Source organism: Phaenicophaeus curvirostris, chromosome 13 (genome assembly GCF_032191515.1).
Source record: "Phaenicophaeus curvirostris isolate KB17595 chromosome 13, BPBGC_Pcur_1.0, whole genome shotgun sequence".
NCBI classification, from domain to species: Eukaryota; Metazoa; Chordata; class Aves; order Cuculiformes; family Cuculidae; genus Phaenicophaeus; species Phaenicophaeus curvirostris.
Genome location: NC_091404.1, coordinates 5,557,348 through 5,577,577, shown reverse-complemented (window position 1 = coordinate 5,577,577; position 20,230 = coordinate 5,557,348). Strand labels below are relative to the sequence as shown.

Genomic DNA, 20,230 nt, shown 5'->3' with positions numbered 1-20,230 from the left:
AGGTTTTCCTCTTCATTCAGCTCCTCCAACTACCACCTCTGCAACAATTACTGTGGATTTTGATGCTGTTTTTGGAGGAAAATCTACAGCACCAGAGTACAAGACTGCAAGCGGTAAAAGCTAGCTTATGGCTAACTTACCCCCTACAGGCAACAGTTGCTTAACAACTTAGTGTAATTGCTTGTTGTAGTTCAAAATTTAATAACTTAATACATTTGTGAACTGATTATAAGGCTGATAACTACTATTGAACTGATTGCCTGTTATTTACTTTACAATTAGCTTTGACTAATATGTCTAATAACTGTTCCTCTCTTTTTGGGGAAATAAACTTTGAACGTGACCCACTGGATATCTCCTAATGGGTAAGCTTATGTTAGTCTGTTGTCAATGCTTATGACTTCAGTGTTTTCCTTTTATATATTATGAGGAGTTCCCTTTAACCTCATTGAGAGGTGTTCTACTTAAATATTTTTGGATTTTTTTTTTATGTGTTGTTTGAAGAGTAGCTGAGTTAGTTCCAGTCTTTCTCTTGGTTGGTGCTCTTTTGCTGTATATTCAAAGTTTTAATGAAAATATGGCAAATAAAGTCTTGTTTATGTTCAGGGTACTAGAAGCATCCTGAAATGACTGCTATCTTGTGTTACAAGAAACTTTCAAAATTGTCTCTAACAGCCTTCCTTCTTCGGTTCTAGGGGCGTTTCCTCTTAATTTAAAAATACCATTACTTACTTCTAAAGTAAAATTAAAGATTCTGCTGGATTTGATAGGTACAATATAGTATTCCATAAAAAATAATAAGTTAAAGTAGGCTTCTGTCTAAGCCTTAAATGCTTCCAGCATGTTGAACCTCCATGTACAAATACTCAAAGTACTTAGTGTTCTATAAAGAAAATCACTCCCAGGCCTATAGATGTCTCTTATTTAATAAAATGATTGCTTTAAGTTGCTTTTATGTTCTTTGTCTAGCTTTTAACTTTCTAGATGAAGTATTGCGACCCACAGTACCACCACAAAGTCAAAGAGCCACTTCAGGCAATCAGCAAAGCGGAAAAATTTTGGGAAATGACCTTGATTCTTCTCTTGCCAATCTAGTGGGAAGTAAGTGGTGAAGCTTTTTAAATTTAACTTTCCAATTTGTTGCTGAAAACAAAACAATGGGATTTCATCTGTTTCTTCCACCCTCAGATCTTGGCTTTGGAGGAACTCCATCAAAAAAGTAAGTGTGTATATATATATACTTATGTTCTGACTGGACTGTTTGGTAGTCTCTGGCACAGTTTACTAGCACTAACATGGCATGAGTCTCAACTCTTGAAAATAATCTGGTACCAAGAACAGCATTGAAAGAGTGAGTTTGTGGTCAGTCACCGTAACAGTCAGCCTTAACTTTTGAAATAATCCACTTTTATGAAGCACCATAAAAGATCTTGCAGTTACAGAAAACTCCAGTTAGTCATTATGCTGTACAGTGCAATAGTGATGGCTTACTTTTAACACAAAACAGAACCTCCAGGCTTCTTGCTTACTGGAACACTAGTTACTGAAATCGAGTGATTCTTTCAGCCATAGATTGCAGCTAGTGTGCATGTAGTAAAGGCATGTTTGGGTTTTCCTTTATGATGTTGTTACTCCAGCAGTTGAGTCTCTGAAAACTAATACCACAGTTCCCTTTTAGATCAGATATGCAGTGGACTCAGCCTACAGAGAAAAAACTTACTGGTGGAACAAACTGGCAAGCAAAAACAAGCACATCAACCACGTGGAACCCTACTCCCTTACCCACTATTCCACATATGGTAATTTCTGTACTCTTGAAATTGGGCTTCATTCTAGCAAATGCTACTTTCCTGCTTGAATTGCCTTTAAAAGAATAGCAGAGGCTGTTTGGGACAAGACTGCGGGCAGGGGAATGCTTGTAGAATCACTTATCACTCTGAGTTAGAGATTTTAATATGCTTTGTCTCCTTGTCTCCCCTCACTGTAAAACTGGTCAATTAAAGACTTAATTCTATCAGTCTTTCTCAGTTCATAAGTTCTTTTTGAATAGAAACCAAGACAACAAACCAGAAAATTTCTGATGTGCGTGTTTGAGATGCCCCCTCCTCCCCCTTCCATGTGCACCATTAAGAATGTTTCAAGGGCAAAACTGTGGTTCTTTCTAGTTTTTGCTCCTGTTTTGGTGTTATCACATGAAACACTGCTGTAGCCCTTGCAAGACACCTTAATTATCAGGTCAAGCAGCACTTTGGCTTTTGATAATGCTCAACAGCAACTCTGTATTTTTAACACAGTGCAAAGTACTAAGTGGAAGTCTTACAATTATTTAAATGAATAATTTTCATTTGTTGGAGGGATATTTGCTGGCAAATGATTTTCCCTGTGCTTTTAGAAGAGATTTTTTCAAGTATCTTCTATTTATATATATTCAGAAGTGATTTGTATGAAATATAGTTGTCTCAAAGGGAAGTGGAATGTTCATATTATTTATTTGTACACCTAAAGTAACTGCTGCATATGCTGTGAATTTTGGACTGTTGTCTGACTTTATTTTCCAATAAGAATAGCTTTGCCTGTAATGCTTATTTTCCTCATCTTAGTAATTTCATTCAAAATTATCGAAGTTGAGTAGAACACTAAATCTAGTATTGGACTCAAAACCAGAACTCAAAAATTCACATGAGAAGATGTCCCCATTGTATAACAATGTTTTGTGAGACTACTGAGATGGTAAAATATTTTTATCCTCTCTTGGTGCTCTAAAACACGTGTAGAGTGCTGATGCATTTCTATTTTTGAAAGACAGAGGGCACCTTAGCACTCACTGTTCACTGGATTTGCATTGTGTGCATTTGCTTCCTAATGCTTGTTTAATAGTTTCTGCTCTAAGCATTCAGCAGCTTTATGCCAGATATCTGTGCATTCATTTGCTTGGAATTAGTCATTAATGATGCAAAGAACTGGCTCGGCTATAAGCATCTTTAAAACCAGTGGCCTCCTATTGGAAAGACCTAACTGTCTTGGCTTGGTCTGTGGCGTTCAAGAGTACTACTCCTCCAATTTGTGTAGAGTTTGCATACTCTTTCATAGTCAAGTATTTTAACTAGTGCTCCATTTTTAATATAATTAGTACTACTTAACAATGCATGATAATATGAAATGCATGCGACATTGTGCCTGTGAACATAATTTGATATGAGCTATCACCAGCTTAATTAGTGATACTCTTCATTAGTTTTCCACGTTATTCGTGTGTTAGCAGTGTTTACCAGACCACGTGTCTGTTGATGTTTGTTTCTTATGCTGAATGGTCACTGGCTTCCTCCACCTTTTTTCTACCGCTTCCTTACATGTAATGGGATGAAGAAGGAATATTGCATGACATGCTGCCTTAAAGCTCCTCACATACATGTCTGCGGAAGCAATGTGGTCAAATCTGGCTAGATTTAGTAAAATACCTGTTTTTGCAGTAAGTCTCACTAGTGACAGCTTTCTAGGCAGGGAGTCTATCCAAGTTAGCCAGCAGAGTTACTGCTTTTACACTTCTTGCACTTTTTTTTTCTGCCTACTTTAATTGTTCTAATAAATTAGTTACCACAACTGTCCCTGACTATGCTTATTGGACTTGAATCCATCCTTTGGTTAGCATTTCCAGTTCTAATAGCTCTTAAATAATTTTCTGTCCTTACTCCTTTTGCTGTGCCAGAATGGAGTACACTATCCTGGATATGTAAGTAAATTTCTTGCAAATACATTGGTTATTTTAAGTATTCAAAGATGTATTTTTCAGTTTTGTATACATTACTAATATACATGTGCGTATCCAAAATACATTAAACTTTTCTTGATTGCAGGTACCTGCTCCTATCACATACCCATTGACCACACCTCAAGTGCCTGTATATGGAATGGTAAGCAACTTGTATTCTGGAAAAACCTAATTGTCTCCTCCAGTGGGTTTCATGACAGGCATTACTATGCTCAATAATCACTTACATTTATTGTATCGTAAGTTTGGTAGTGTGTGAAGTGTGGTAGCTCTTCCAATGCAAAGCATCAAAGAGATTACTCTAGACTTTATCCAGCAATATTTTTAAAAGCTTCACCTTTACTGCATGTGTTTGTGTGCATGTTTATATGCTTATTTTCTACTGTACTTACAGTGTGAAAAGATGTGTCTTCTGAAATTATATATACCTGTCTTATGGGGGTTTTGTTTTTCTAACAGGTACCTCCTCAGATTGGAGCTGCTCCTTTGATGGCACCCCAGTCAATGATGTATACACAGCCTGGTCTAAGACCAACAAATCCTTTTGCACCTGTTTCTGAAACTCAGGTGAGCTCTTTTCTGTCATCTTGAGATCACATTGAGAATTTATTCTTGGTGAAAGCAACTAAATATTTTATAAAGGGCTGCTAATTTAGACTTCCTATGATATCAGCTGGCTACTAGTTTCAGTTAACTGACTGGAGCAGCATTGAAAGCTTTCTGAAGGATTAGGTGGTGGGGAAATGAAAAAAGCATGGATAAAAGATCATTCAAATTGAAGAAACAGTGTACTGTCATCCATGTTGGTCTTGATGCTCTTTGGGGATTTCTTTTTTTAAAGTTCCAAAATGCATAGTCTTAATTCGCAAGTAACAAGGCAGTCAATAGATTCCCAATTCTAAAAGACTGTAAAACCATGTGTTATGCAAGTGGCATTAATGCGTAATCTCTGTTTCACAGATACAATTTATGTAGAGCCGCCAAAGCAGCAAGATGCGAGAACAACCAAATACTGGTTAAAAAAAAAAAGACAAGGCTGAATTTCAGTCTTTCTGCGACGTATTCCTGAACAGGGCAGCCATTTCTTCCCTGTGTAATACAATATTATTTTGGATTGCAATGCTTTAGAGATTCTTGTTTATAACAGTCACTGCAGCGTGAATGATGTTTTTTCACTGAATTTTTTTTTTTAAATGCTCAGCAGAAAACTGTATTTTATTGAGGTTGACTCAGAAGGTGCAAGCTGGTTTATCATCTTCAAAGCTGAGAAGAAGGGCTTACTACGCAATTGCTCTACAACCTTATTCATCAGTGGATACCTTGGGAAGTTAATTGAGGATATCAAAGCTATTTATTTTCTTCATAAATTCTGTGGCTGTTTTAATCAAGAGACAACATGAACGAAGTTGAGCAATAAAATTTTTATGTGCTCTAATAAATATTCTGATAGAGCAACACTTGCATTATGGTAAAGCCAATATTGTGTGAAATCAGACAGCTTTTTCAAGTTAGAATAGCTTATAGTAATTTGCAAACTTTATAATGTGAGTTTGAAATGCTGTGAATCAACAAGATATATACATATTACCTATACATATATATATATAAAAATATATATAGTGAAGACAACGAATTGCTCCACTGCTGTGTCAGTCTTACATGGCTGGTTGAAGGAGCCAGGCTGCGATATGGGCTGACAGTCTGTGATGGAGTAAAGAAAAAAACTATGCTGCTGAACAGCATGAGCAGCTTCTAGGAGGTGACTGGAGCTGCGCTGCTGTTGAGTGATCTTCTCTGCAGAGAAAATCCTTCATAACTGAAGAAAGAACTAGCATTGGAGTAAGCAATGTAGGTATCCCCAAGAGCAGCAGATTGGAGCAATTGGAAAAAAAAATGTTGCTAACTGCAAAAGAGGCAAGAGATCCAATTGTTTTGAAAGTCCATTAGGTCAAAAGAAGCAAACCTTGCAATTGTGCTGACACTTGCGAACTGGCAATTATTGGAATTATCCAGCTGTAGAGAGTAGCTTGCGCTGCTTTTCTGAAATAAGAACCTAGTTGTAAACCATGTATAAGTAATTACTTTTAAATGTGTAAATATATGCAAACTTTTAGATAACATTGTATTTAATGCTGCAGTAATTTTTCTTCTGTAGTAATTTCAAGGTAAAAATGCAACGTTGAGAGATCTAGACTCTTTTTGAGAGGAAAATCTTTTAAATCAACTAATTTATGAAGTATGTTATTCATGATGGGTCAGATGTCTACAGACTTCTGGCATGTCTTTTGTATTTAATCATATTCCTCCAGAACTGAAATCGGCTATGAAAATGCCTTATCTTGTACTTTTCCATGTCTGATAAAAAGTGATAGCATTAAAAAAAGCTTATAACAAGTAAATGGGACTAGGAGCAACGTTTCTTCTAGAAGTTTTGTGGCAGAATACAATGAAAAGTTATCTTGTAAATGACTTCTATTAATGATTAATATTAAAGCTGAGTTTTCAAAAAATGAAGTTTTCTATTGTTAAAATAAATAGCCCTCCAGAGTAGACTCTTGAGGAGTCTGTAACTGCAGAAATATCTGACTCCCAGTATAAATGCAAATAGGCCTGAGAACCTTGTCAAACTGTCCTGCAGAGAACTCCTAAAACATAGCACTTTTCCTCATAGTGGGAACAAGCCTTCTCTTTTTCTAAAAGAGTGCAAAAGTACTATCTCTTAACCCCATGTACATATTTTTGCCAAGTGAAGCAACTAAAAAGAAACAAAAAAAGAACAAAGAACCCTGCCCTTGGAATCTGTAATCACTATCGTGCTGGGAAATTAACCTGGCAGAAATTTAAGACTTGGAGTTTCAGAATGTGTATTGATTTTAAAGTAACTTTGGACCAGTATATAAAAATTTAAGTTTGAATTACAGAAGGCTTCAAGCTTTAATCCGTCTTTACTGGGTTGAACAATTGTCCAGTTTTAAGCCAATGAGTTCTTCAGTGCCTATAGTTACCCTCACATGATGGGGAATAGAGGCCAGAATGGGTTATTGTGTTATGGGGACTGTTTATTTAAGAAATGGTGAATTCCACTGAGTTATTCAGCACTGAAAAAAATCTTGAGTTCAAACTAGACCAGTACATGGTAGTAATAAATGTCTGGGCATTAATTACAGAGCTGAGAGTGCTATAGAAGCAGGTAGCTTCTAGCACTGTAAGCTGTTAGGTCTTTCTCATTCAGAGCTGTTTAAGTAATAAATCAGTTATTTTAATAAAATATGCAAATAAATGCCTGGCAAACAGTATATATTTGTTAACTTTATTGCAGAGCATTCTGAATATCTGGAATGTACTTTGCTCAGAAGTGGATTTAGTACTAGGTATAGTTTGCACTACCGCTAATCTGTTCTTGATTATTTTTTTTTATGGTTCTTTGGAATGCTTTCTTGTAGCAAAGCTGTCTGATACCAATTTATTTAGTATTTAAAAAGGAGAAACAGCCACAAAGTACATCCTAAAAACTTTATAACCTACCTTTATTTTAGTCTTGTTCAGAATGTTTGATATGTTAAAACATGGCTTTTGGATTTATCTTTATGAAGAAAAGATTGCTTTACACACTTCTGCACAAGAGCGCACAGGACTGCTTTTTGCCAGCCTCTTCTTTGTGCACATACTGGAACCCATGAAATGGCTGAGCATTGTGGTTTAAATAACATCAGAAATAAAAAAAACCAAGGACTTAGCATGTTGGCAAGGCTTGTATGGCTCAGAACTTTTTCTCCAAAAAAAACAACAAACCACTTTCAAGGCTAAGGTGGTTCTTGAGGGTGATGGCCACCTGGTAGTTGTGATGAGTGAAACTCTGAAGAGAGATGTACATAAATGGGACTTCCCCTTTTGTTTCCTTCCAACTTGTTTGATCAGAATCCTTTTCTGAATAGAACTTCAGGAAGCAGTTAACTAAGATGTCACTCCATGTTTGTCTGAACAAGGAGGAAGACTTCAAGTATTCTGTGTGCTTTGTGTTATACTTTAGTGAGTCATTCAGGCTGAACTGTTGGGGTTCATGCTGCTGCAGGGAGGCTGTATTTTGCAGGATATACCGTAAGATAACTTCTGGGGGAATTTGGAGAGGTCAGTTGTGTTAGGCCTGTTGGACTTGAAAGCGTACCTCTTTTTAAGTAACTGGGGTTTTCTAATACTCTCTAGATAAAGTCCAACTTTGCCTCCAAGAAGTTATTGCATTGAATTTTTCCTAATTTTGGGCATGTCCGCTAGAGAAGTCTGTTCTGTGCACATAGTGGCAGAATACTTGTAAGTAAAAATAACAAATGGACTTTTGTTTAAAAAAAAAACAAAACCACACACACACCCCAGAAAAACCCAGACCCTAGCAACAAAACCCCTTCTGCCTACAGGGTTGAGTACAGGTTATATCCCCCTCTGGGTTTTTTGGTGTGTGGCAGGGAGGGTGGGGCTACTATTAGAATAGCAGGCACTGTGGATCGGTGCTGAATTTGTACATAAAAAGGAAAACTTTGTTTGGGGTAGTTTGTATTATAAGGACAACATCTAAAGGCACTGTGTATTGGTCATTTATTTCCATTTAAAAGATTATATTTTTGAGCAATGGAAACTGTACGTGTTATCATTTATACTTAGTACTGATAGCCAGGGGTATAGCAACCCTGTCGCTGTTACTCTGGAGCTGTATCTCACTTGTTGATAAAAACATCGCAGCATCACTACTTTATGTGGAGTCTCATGATCATTTATTTAAAGAGATTGTAGTAACTGGTACAGTTACAGTGGGAATTGTAACACCCAATCTTTCAGTAGGTTTCAAACATGTATCTTTATGATTAAGTTTTAATCCTTTACCAAATCTTTGGCTGGAATTTAATCTTGGAGCAATGACAGAATAGGTGCTGGAACAGATTTCCCTCACCCCAGCCCCCCCTTTACATTATTTATTTAATAGGTCTTGTTTTGTATGTTATGTTTTTTCCCCAGAACAGGTTTGTGCCTTTTATTGGGTATTTATTTAAAAGGAGCTACTCTAATTTAGGTCGTTGGGGCTTTTTTTCAGATGTATTCTTGTACAGCTCTTCCTTTACGTGTGTTCCTTCATTTTATAAGAATACAGAATGTGTGGAAAATATGCTACCACAAACTGGAAAAAAACTTTTGAGGGTTTATGTTCTATGAATTAATAATTTTTTAAAAAGAAGCCGAAGCACAAGACTGGCTGTGTTGATATTTTAATTGTGGAACTTCACAATTTGTTAGTACACAAACTGTTTGTTTTTTAAAAACTGCTCATACTCAGTTATTTGATGAAAGAAGTTTTGGAAAAAAATAATAAACTTTAGCACATGCAAGGAATGGGTGTGTGACTGTTCTTTGGCTTGGGGCTTCTTTTGGGTTCTCGGGATCATAGAATCACCAGGTTGGAAAAGACCTACTGGATCATCGTGTCCAACCATTCCTATCAAACACTAAACCATGTCCCTCAGCACCTCGTCCACTGGTGCCCTAAACACCTCCAGGGAAGGTGACTCAACCACCTCCCTGGGCAGCCTGTTTCAGCGCCCAATGACCCTTTCTGTGAAAAATTTTTTCCTAATGTCCAGCCTGAACCTCCCCTGGTGGAGCTTGAGGCCATTCCTTCTTCTCCTGTTGCTTGGGAGAAGAGCCCAGCTCCCTTCTCTCCACAACCTCCTTTCAGGGAGTTGGAGAGAGCAATGAGGTCTCCCCTCAGCCTCCTCTTCTCCAGGCTAAACACCCCCAGCTCTCTCAGCCGTTCCTCATAAGGCCTGTTCTCCAGCCCCTTCACCAGCTTCGTTGCTCTTCTCTGGACTCGCTCCAGAGCCTCAACATCCTTCTTGTGGTGAGGGGCCCAGAACTGAACACAGGATTCGAGGAGCGGTCTCACCAGTGCCGAGTCCAGAGGGAGAAGAACCTCCCTGGACCTGCTGGTCACGCCGTTTCTGATCCAAGCCAAGATGCCATTGGCCTTCTTGGCCACCTGGGCCACTGCTGGCTCATGTTCAGGCGCTGTCAACCAACACCCCCAGGTCCCTCTCCTCCAGGCGGTTTCCAGCCAGACTTCTCCTAGTCTGGAGCTGCTCAGGGTTGTTGTGCCCCAAGTGCAGGACCCGGCGCTTGGCCTTGTTGAACCTCATGCCCTTGGTCTCAGCCCAGCGCTCGTAGCAGCACCAGCGACAACTCAGCCCGGTTCTCTCCCGCTGCTGCAGTTACAGCCGCCGCAGTGTTTAGTTCCACGCAGTTTACAAGTTACACTTAGACGTTCTCTTTCGGTCCACTTTTCCTCTGGGAAGCAGCCTCCCCCTCTCCAGCCTCCCCGCGGTTTCCCCCCCGGCTCCGCGCTGGGCAGAGCCCCCTCCCCCGGTGTCCCGGCAGCCCCTGGGGGCGGCGTCGCGCGCTGATGACGCAAAGACGCACGGCTCGGGCCGCGCGCGCACCCCCGGTTCTCCAAGATGGCGGCGGCCACCAGCGGCGGGGCGGGGTGCGGCGAGGCGGCGGCGGCGGCGGGCGGGAAGCGCGGCCCCCTCGGCATCCCCGAGGCCGTCTTCGTGGTGAGCGGCGGCGAGCCCGGCGGCGCGGCGGGGGCGGCCGAGGGGGGGGCCGCGCTCCGGGCCCCGCGGGGCCGCACCTGCGGCGGGGCCGCGGCCTCGGCGGGGTCTGGGCCGCGGGGCTGAGCGGGAGCCGCTGGGGCGGGGTCTGGGGGGCAGAGAGGGGGAGGCCGGGGGGCAGAGCGAGGAGGAGCTGGAGGACAGAGTGGGGGGAGCTGGGGGGGAGCCGGGGGGCTGCCGGGGGACCGGGTAGCTCTGGTCTCTTCTCCGCCCCCGCCCCGGGTTTGTCCCCGAGGGCCCAGCGTGGGAGATCCTGAAAATGCCGGCAAATCATCTTCCTTAGATTCGTTTTTAAGTTCTAGCAAGCGAGCCTCCTTTATCAGGGCTGGGCAGCACGAGGGAGTGATCTCCATCGATCGTGTGCAGTGAGACAGAAGCTGGGACCAAATGGATTTCTCACGTACATGCATATGGATAAATTTTCCCAAAAATGTTATGCATATTCTGTTGTTTTCAAGGGCTAATTTTAATGTTATTATGAACTTCACAGTAGTCAAAATTCTTGCTGTTTTCATAGTATTATTGAATCACTAGGTTGGAAAAGACCTCTTAGATTATTGAGTCCAACCATTCCTATCTGCTGCTAAACCATGAATTTGGAGCTGGCACTAGTGCTGCGTGACCTTGCGTTTGAGGTAGGGAAACACTACAAACAGGTGATTATAGACGAAGAGATGTGTTCAGCACAGATCATACTGAACACAAGACATTATCATCTCCAAAAGAACAAAAAGTGTAACAGTGTCTGAAAAAACACTATTTGAAAAGAAAAAACACTCTACAAAACACATACCAGAGGAACTTTCTGTCTAACTTTCAAAAAATACAGTTACTTGGATGGAAGCTTAATTCTAGCTGAAGTCATAATATTCCACTACTCGTAATAGTAAATACTTCTTGTATTGGGGCAGCCCTGTGCTGCAGCACTTCTCTTCCCTGCAGTCTGGCTTGTGCCCCGGGCTGGGGCTGTCACAGCCCTGAGGGTTTGTGCAGGGCGCGTTGCTTTTTTTAGGTTCTGTCCTGGCCAGGTTAAGTATTAGCACGCTTCACAGCAAACTCCTGTCGCCGTTGCAAGCATTGCCGTGTCATTTCACTGGCCGGCTCACATGCCAACAAAGAGCATGTGATGAGTGAAACCCCCCGTGGTGCATCCTAAGTCATGGTTCCTTGCTGTGGGTCCTACTGCCTGGAGCTTGCTGCTGGTTGAAAAGAAGAATCTGTTGACTTAGAGTGATAAAAGTCAAAATTATCTGTTATTCACTTTCTGCTGTAAGCCAGCTCTTGGTGTGCCATTTTGATTGCTACTTTGTTTTCTTTTACCGCCCAGCATTGATCAGGCTGGCTCTACCTGGCTAGTGTCATCTTGAAACGTCAGCTGTCTGCCCTGAATGCTTTGTTTACGGGGCTGCTTTATTACTGAGATTTTCTTGGACTCTGAAAATCTGTATAGCTCAGATCTGTCTTAATATTTGCACCAGAGCTGTTTGGGCTGATCAAGTGTGACTGCCCTTATAGAAGTTATTTGATGTGACTTGCATTTTGGTATTTCTAGGTGTAGTACCTGTAGTACCTGTATCACCTGGTGTGTTTTGCTGGTGTATAGGTCCTGAACAAATGGGTGCAGTATGTTTGCCTTCAGAGCAGCCAGATCCTACTTTTTCTTCAAGATTCTTTAACAGTTATTGGGATCTGGCAAATCCTACTGAATGTAAAACCATTTCTGCCTGCAGCTTGCTTCCTTCCACCCCTTTATGTGAGTCTTAATGTGGAGGCAGGGGAAAAGAAATGGCTTCAGCTGCCCTCCAAGATCTCCATCATTGTGACAGAGGAGAGCTTGTGGTCTGAGCTGACTCTTACAGTGGAGGTGGCCACCGTGAAAGGGGACAGGAGATAACCAGCCTCAGTGAGCATTTCAAGGGTGTCTGTCTCATCCCTACTTTTCATGCTGGTAGCTATTGGTGCAGTTCATGTCTGGGTCCGTGTTGTTCCCTTCTCATGCTCACGTCTGAATTATCTCACGTGCTGTGCCTTGAAAGCTGGGAGAGCCCTGAGGGTTCCGGCTTAGTTCTGTGCTTCTGTTCAGTTCTTTGTAACCCCATGTCTGGATCTAAAACCCACTGAAATTTCCTAATTCTCAGTTCTGGGAGGTGCTCTGTTCAAATACAGACATCTCTGCGGAAGAGACCCTTGATGGTCATCTTAAAGCACTCACATGGAGATGCTTCTTGTCTGTCCGTACAAACAGATGTTGGCTGTGGCAGAAGTGGGCAGGCAGTGTGTTGGGTAAGTTCTTGCCCTCCTGCTTGTTTCTGTCTTGGGTGATTTACCTGAGCAGAACACCTTCCACAAGAGGGAGTTTTCATTTCAGAACATCCTCAGGCCTCACCTCTACAAGACTTGACTGAATCTAATCCTTGGGGTTTTTTTGGTTAGAAAGTCTCAGTCAGCTCCATCAGAAGTCAGGAATGCGTCTTGCTCTGTTGTTGATGAGGTAGGTTAAGGCATTCCTCTGGCAGACAGTCTGAAACGCAGCCCTTTGATTTCTGCTGCACCACCTGGGTCATGCTGCCTGTTGAAGTCTTGCAGAATTCATCTTTCTACTGCAGATTTTCTTACTGATGAAGGTAAGCGACCTCTTGCCAGGTTCAGTAATTTCATACTGAGTTTCTTCAGCCAAGAGAGCTTAGGAGTTGTAATGAGGGAAACCAGCTATGTCTGATATTCCTTTAATAATGTATTATAGTCTTCTTCTGATATGAAACTACTGAAACGGAAACACCTAGTTGAAAAGGAGAAGCTGAAGAGGCCTACGGGAGTCTTCCAGCATATGTTACAGACCTGTCTAGACAAATAAGGACAAAATTGCCACAGTGGATGAGTGTTGTCATCGAACTGTGCATAGGTGAATGTTGTCAAAGTCAAAAACATGTGACTAATGTCTGGCACAATGTGCCTTTCACAAGGCTGAGAACATTGCTCTCAGGCAGGTGAAGTCTGAAGGAGGCACTTGCAGAGGTCAGCATCCTTGCCTGCTCAGGCCTGTCTTCTCCGGCTGCTTTTCCAGTTGGTGGTAGGACTGGCTGGGATTGTTCTCTGGAGCTTTCCGTGGCTTCCTCCTGACTATAGAAGGAGCTTTGGAAGACAAGCTGTTTACTCCCATAAAGCTTGTCTAAGCAGATACCACAGTTTTCCTCGCTTTGCCTCTTCCTCTGCCACAACATGCTTGACCAGGCCATGATTCTTCTCCTTCATCAGTCTTATCCTAAACAGGACATAATCTGATTAGCCGAGAAGCATTATCCCTGCTTTACAGATAGAAATCCAAAGTTTAGCCATGGACTGAGGGCATCCGTCCCTGTTAGGTGTCAGTTGGCATCAGGCAGGACTAAGAAGGTACTTGCAAATATGATGGAATAATCCTTTCACCTATCCTGTCGCTCCCTATGAAAAAAGTGGGAAGGGAGAATGTGACCAAGAAAGAAAACAAAATGATTTTGTACTTCACTCCAGAAAATAAGTTTATTTACACATAAAAGCCCCTGCAGACTTAGCTGCAGTAAGATGATAGCTTGACTGTGTCTAGGATTTCTGTTAAGCTCTTCTAACACTGAGGGTTTCTTTCTCCCCTTAAAGGAAGATGTAGATTCTTTTATGAAACAGCCTGGAAATGAGACAGCAGATGTAGTTCTAAAGAAGTTGGATGAGCAGTATCAGAAGTATAAATTTTTGGAACTTAATCTTGCTCAAAAGAAAAGGAGGTAAGTCATAAATTTTGCAGAATTTGGAAATGTTTAGCACAGTTCTATTTAAATATCCCATGTAGTAAAAACTTGATGGTAGGAGAGCTAGTATTTGCAGAGCGCTCAAGAAAGACCAGCTTTTTTGTTTCTCTCCTTTTTCTAAGAATTACATGGAAAAGAATTTGCAGTGTTGTTGAATTGGTCCTTAGCCTTTAAGACCACAAAATACAGCTCTAGTCTCTTGTAAATAAGACAGTCTAGTGTAAGTAAGAGTACGTTTTTGTCAAATGACGACTGTATCAAGCCTGTAACTTTTGGTTTAGTTATCTCACCTCTCTGCAGTAGCTTCATCTTAATGTGAGGCTTGATACATGTGAGGCAATGACAGGTGCAGCTGTCGCTGAGATGCTTTTACATGCTGGATCTTTCAAATCTGCATTTGGAAAGCTCTTAGGATTGTCAGGTTTTTAAATGGAGGTTAGATTGTATAGTAAAATTGATCACTTGTTTAGGAAACTTTTGTCTCTGTAAAATAATAAATTATGACTGTTGTTAATTCACAGGCTAAAAAGTCAGATTCCTGAAATTAAACAGACATTAGAAATTTTAAAACACATGCAGAAGAAAAAGGTAAACTATTTTGAATATCTAATGAGTATGAGAAAAGCTAACTACCTTTCCACCCTAACAGAACACATTGCAAGAAATGTTTTGGAGAGCACACTTAATATGCCTTTATAAATAACAGAATTGTTTTTAAAGGTATGTAGTACTTTCTGAAAGCTAGTTCAAAACAAGTTAATGTTCGTGATGCAAGCTTCACTTTTAATAGTGTATAGATTGCAGCTAAGCTTTGACTTCATCTCTGTTCTTTATGCAGAGTTTTCTATCATTTTTAAATGTATCTTTTTAAAATGTTATATTCTTAGAGCTCTGACTTGAATGTTGAAGTAAAATTATGTAACTTCCACCACAGTCAATACTGTATCAATGACAAAAAGCAGAAAAGTGTGCTCTTTACTCTTAAGTTTTATGTCTTTGACATAAGTTTCCAGTGAAAATAGCAATTCTAAGTTTTTTCATTTGCCTTAAGGACTCCACAAATCCAATGGAAACCAGATTTTTATTGGCAGATAATCTCTACTGCAAAGCTTCAGTTCCTCCTACAGATAAAGTTTGTTTGTGGTTGGGGGTAAGTAAAACGGGCCTTTCTCTGGAACTGTTTAAATAGCTTGTAAAAGGCTTTTGAGTGACAGTGTTCATTGCTGTCTCAGCTGTACTTCTAGTGGCCAAGGGCATAATTCTATTTGTGTGTTCATAGTGGAGCTGTGCCCTGCCAGTGGTAAAAGGCAGGCGAATCTAATGAGACACTTTCAGTGCATTAGTGAAGGTCCTGTGTTCGATTTCATTTGGTGCCTGAACAATAAGACTTCAGAGAATTGTAATTTTGCTGGGTTGTTCTTTCCAAAAAGCATTTTTGTGAATGTTTTCCTTATAGGTTCTATCACTTTATGGTTCAGATTACCATCCAGCGTTGCCTGGGATTGGAATGTGCCCAACAAAATAACATAGTTTGGCAACTAGCTTCTCATCTTCTCTATTATTTATATTTAGCATCTCACTTTTCATCTTCATGTGTGTTTTTAGGGAAAGATGGGATTTCTGTTACTTGCAGGTACCTGCCAGCATCTAGAGTAGAATTTGTGCTAAGGGCTGGTGGGATCAGAGCTCAAACCACAGATTTCTGAGTACTTAGGCAATATCAGGTTGGGATATTTTGTATTCAGAGACTTCCTTATATATGGAGATAGACTGCTAGTGTTTAGAGACCTCTAAATCTTCCATGTTCCCAAATCCCCGTGTTGGCTGCCAAACAAACCCCCTTGGTTAGGACAGAAACATTGTAGACACACACAGCATCTGGATGGATCAGGCAGTTACTCCCAACCTTTCCCACTTATTTTCTGTCATTAAAAGATAAGATTTTTCTGATACCTGTTGCTTCCAGGAGACTATCTTCAGAGTTCACAAACATTGACTTTCTAGAGCTTCCCAGGTTTATTCCATAATAGAATATCAGAGAAGATTCATCCTATTGGTGGTTCGTACAGAAAATCTCTAACGCAATGCCACAAGCAGTTTATTATGTCTAGGTGTTCTGGGCCTTCTGCCTTGATCCTCCTTGTTGCTTGCAGTCTCCCTGCTGAGCTGTGCATATTACTACTATTGGGGAAACAATGTCTTTCAGCTGTTTTAGAAGAGGAATGGCTAATCCCATTCTTGCAGCTCTGTAGTGTTCCCTGGGATCCTGTCCAGTTAGCAGCACGTGGCTCTGCTCACTGCACGCCTCTCGAATGGCCCAAAGTCTCACTGGTGCATCATCACTTGATCCTGCTCTTTTATCTCTTCCTGCAGTAGCTCCTTACTGAAATAAAGGTTTCTAGATTAAAAATCACCACAGTGTAGGACGGGGCTTTGGGACGTATTGTATGTTTACAGTGATACTTCGTATTAACGGCCAGTGCCATGAGGCTGTTTGTCAGTTCCACATGGACATCCTGAGGTTAATCTTGAATGCAACAAAAACTGTTTCTAGAGTTGTGTGGCACTTGAGAGGTGCTGCCAAGAAACGAGAAGTCTCCCTCTTTCCAAATCTGGTGAAGATGAGATACTGGTATTGAAGAGGCTGAACGCAGCCTACAGGGAGAGAAAACCCTTGTTGCTCAGCTATAGGAAGAGAACTTTTTTTAAGTCACTAGATCAGTTCCTGAAGTGGGGGAGGCCTCAGGTGGGTTCTGGCATTGCTCGTCCCAAAACTTGTTGTCTTGGCCTGTCAGGACAGCCTTTTGCTAGTGAGATAAGTTGTAAGCAACAGCCTGAAATAAGCTTGCTGTGGCTTATATGCAATGCAAGAGTAAAAGCTTTTTCACTTTATTTTTCAGGCCAATGTGATGCTTGAATATGATATTGATGAAGCTCAGGCTCTGTTAGAGAAGAATTTGTCAACAGCCACAAGGAACCTTGATCTTCTAGAGGAAGACCTGGATTTTCTTAGAGATCAGTTCACCACTACAGAAGTCAGTATCCTTTTTTCATTATTTGCAGGGGAAGAGGTGTGTGTGAAATCTTGGGTACAGGTAATTTCCCATTTCCTGACACGTTTGTGTTTTGGACTGGCTGCACTCTAGGAGCTTAACCTGTTCTCGCAGTGGCACAGGGTATTGTGTTTCCAGCGCTGAGCTGAGAGGGACTGGGTTAGATCCAGCAAAGTCTGTGTTTGTGATTGGGTCTGTGAAACCTGCCGTGGTGGCTGCCGAGCTAGACTGTGAGCGAGCCAGGAGTGAGGGTTAAGGTATCTTGATGCTGCAGGAATTTACGGATGCCTGAAGCAGGCAAATACAATAGATACAGGCAGGTTGACTGGAATCAGCTATAAATAAAACTAGAAGTGTGTTTCACTGTAATGTCTTTTTGGAGGTTTATACATACCTGGTATTAATGCTGCAGCTAATTAGCAGCGTCCCTCTGTGCTGAGGATTTGCACCAAGTCAGCTCTTTCATTGAATGCTTTCTGTACTGACTGTTACAAGTAAGTGAAGTGTGGCCAACTGTGTAACCTGCTTTTCTTTCTTTTTTTTCCTTTTGGAATGCATGAGCTATTTCCTTAATTGCACACCCTCAGATATGGCTAGAGTTTATAATTGGGATGTAAAGAGAAGAAACAAGCAAGACCCTTCCAAAAACAAAGCATAGTTTTGCCAAGTTTAAATGTGGTTTCGATTTCCAAATATTTTTTATTTAAACACCCCCAAGTTCGTTCTTAAGGGACTGAGTTACTTTAAGCATTTCAGTAAATGGCAAAATATATAAAAACTAATGGTGAGCACCATTTTATTTATTTGTAAACTCAAAATTCGGTTTCATGCATGCTTCATGGAATTAATTCTTTGAAAAGGCACCACACAGTCCAGCAGAGGACATAGTATTTTGATCAGACCGGTCTGTTATAAACAAATTTCTACCTGAAAACTTGTGTGAAGCGCTGAGGGGCGTGTGTGAAATGAAGTCTGTATTGTTAGCAGGGCAAGGTGATGCAGGGGTTTGCTTCTTCATCTCTGTAGAGCTGATGGAGTCCACTCAGGCTGGGAAGACACACAGCTGTAATGATCTGGGAGACACAAAATACAGTGAAGTCTTGGATTGCGTTTCAGTCAGTTAATTGGCAGCATGGATCTGCGAGCATTCCTGGATATCCACTTTGGATAACTCATTTTTAACAGCGAGCGGTTAGTCAGCTGCCTGCTCCTGAACTCTCGGCACTTGAGATAACAACAGTTTGTGACTTGTCTTCAGAGAGGAGAGGTAAAGGGAGTAAACAGCACAAGCTATGTCACGGCTGCAGATGATCTCACCCCGTTCTTTCATACATGTGCCCACACTGCTTATTTTTGCAAATGGGTGGAACAAGGACACCAAAATGCCAACAGCCTGTAAACAAGAAGCCCCTATTTACGATCCCTTAGAGAAGATGTCCAGGTCAAATGTCTTAACACGCTCAGCCTCCCAGGCGGGGAAACCTGTATTAGCTGGGGACAGATTACTTGACGCATGGCTCCTGGGGTTAACACTTGGAACCTTTGCTTTGGTTCTTATGAAGCCTTGCAAGATTGTTGCCTTTTACCTCTGCAGTTTCTTTCTCAAATGAAATGCTCGGTGGTGATGTCAGTGGCTAAAATATTCACATTCTGTGACTGAGAATACAGGTTTCACTGCAAAACAGATGCAAATGTTAACTGTTTGATCTTCATGTAAGAAACAATATACCTGTAAATTTTTTTGTACTTTTATTTCATGATATTAAAATAGTTAAACTAAACAGTTGTGGCAAACCACACCTGGTTTTGTGCACCTTTCTTTGTGGGAGAAAGACAGGAATGTGGGGCGAGGTTTTTTCTGGCATTTCCCTCCCTTGACTAGGGGCAGGAGGGTGAGAAAAGTTGAAGCAGCAGAGGGGACGTGTGGCTGCTGAACGCTGGCTGGAATGAAGGGAGTGTGAGCCAGCACGTCTGAGTTTGTGAACACAGGCGAGTGATGAGCCAGCTGTGTGGCTGTGAAAGGGTAAGAGCTGCAGCTATGGGGATAAAACAGACCAACCCTTCCTACCCGTCACAACTAAGTACCCGGGCCTGGCTCATCCGTACAGTGGGGAGCTGTTTGTTCCAGTGTCTTTGGCTGTAGCAGAGAAACGTTTGGATCTCATGGATTATTTGATGAGCAGGTATCTGCCCGCTGCTACACTAGGCTGAGCATGGGGTTGCTCGGGCTGCTTCCCTCCATTCTAAGAGCATCAGCACTGAGAGGAAAGGCAGCTGCGCACACGTCCTGATTTCTCTTGCAGTTTTCAGCGTGGATTAATGAGATCCCAACAGGCTAAAGCGCGCTCCCCCCTCCCTCTGGCGGGTCCGAAGGCAGCAATCGCCCGTCTTTGTTGTGCACAATGAAATGACGAGTTAGCATTTCAGCACGAGCAAAATGAGAGCTGTGTGCAACGGGCAGTGACCTAATGCTGGGTACCGGGGCGGGTGACAGCATTCCAGCTGGAACAGCGCAGTAGGTTCCAAAGGTATCTGGCTCCGGGGGATGGGAGACTGTGGCCTTCCTAATTCTGCGTTTGGGGGTGTGTTTGATTGTTTGACGCCAAGTAAATAAAACCAAACCAAAACTCATAGAAAAGAACTTGGCTTCCCTGTCACTGATCCTTGGGTGGTGGTGTCTGTCCTTTGCCCTTCGGTCTTTGTGACTCTCAGAGGCGCAGAGGGTCAGTTTGCAGCAGTTTGTAGCTGCGGAGCAAGGCCGCTCAGAGGGGCCGCGGTTGGGTTTAGCAGCTGCTGCAGGGAGGGCTTGGGTTGGACCCTTTGGTTGGTCTGTTCTGCCCCTGCTTTCTCAGCAAGGCAAGTGGTTTGACGATCTAAGCAGTGGGTGTGCAGAGGACACCACAGCGGGTGCTGTTGCTATTGTTGGGTCCAGGTCAGGCTCTTGGTTACGGCTCAGGTATAGAGGTGGTGCAGGTA

At 41.9% G+C, this 20,230-nt stretch overlaps 1 protein-coding gene across 6 annotated transcripts in view; it reads left to right on the top strand.

Moving 5' to 3' along the window:
* Nucleotides 1–19,051, top strand: part of VBP1 (VHL binding protein 1) — a 39,917-nt gene extending 20,866 nt beyond the window's left edge. For 2 of the 6 annotated variants that reach the window (XM_069867711.1, XM_069867713.1), the window contains 8 exons: nt 3–113; nt 985–1,101; nt 1,189–1,219; nt 1,679–1,799; nt 3,707–3,730; nt 3,855–3,911; nt 4,229–4,336; nt 4,730–9,148. In XM_069867711.1, the coding sequence (XP_069723812.1) occupies nt 3–113; nt 985–1,101; nt 1,189–1,219; nt 1,679–1,799; nt 3,707–3,730; nt 3,855–3,911; nt 4,229–4,336; nt 4,730–4,744 (584 nt within the window). In that variant the 3' untranslated portion in view covers nt 4,745–9,148. Of the gene's footprint in view, nt 1–2; nt 114–984; nt 1,102–1,188; nt 1,220–1,678; nt 1,800–3,706; nt 3,731–3,854; nt 3,912–4,228; nt 4,337–4,729; nt 9,149–10,223; nt 10,363–14,052; nt 14,178–14,722; nt 14,790–15,252; nt 15,352–17,101; nt 17,241–17,841 lie in introns of those variants that run through there. The other 4 variants (XM_069867712.1, XM_069867715.1, XM_069867716.1 and 1 more) reach the window with 3 other exon arrangements.
* Nucleotides 19,052–20,230: the final 1,179 nt, after the last annotated feature.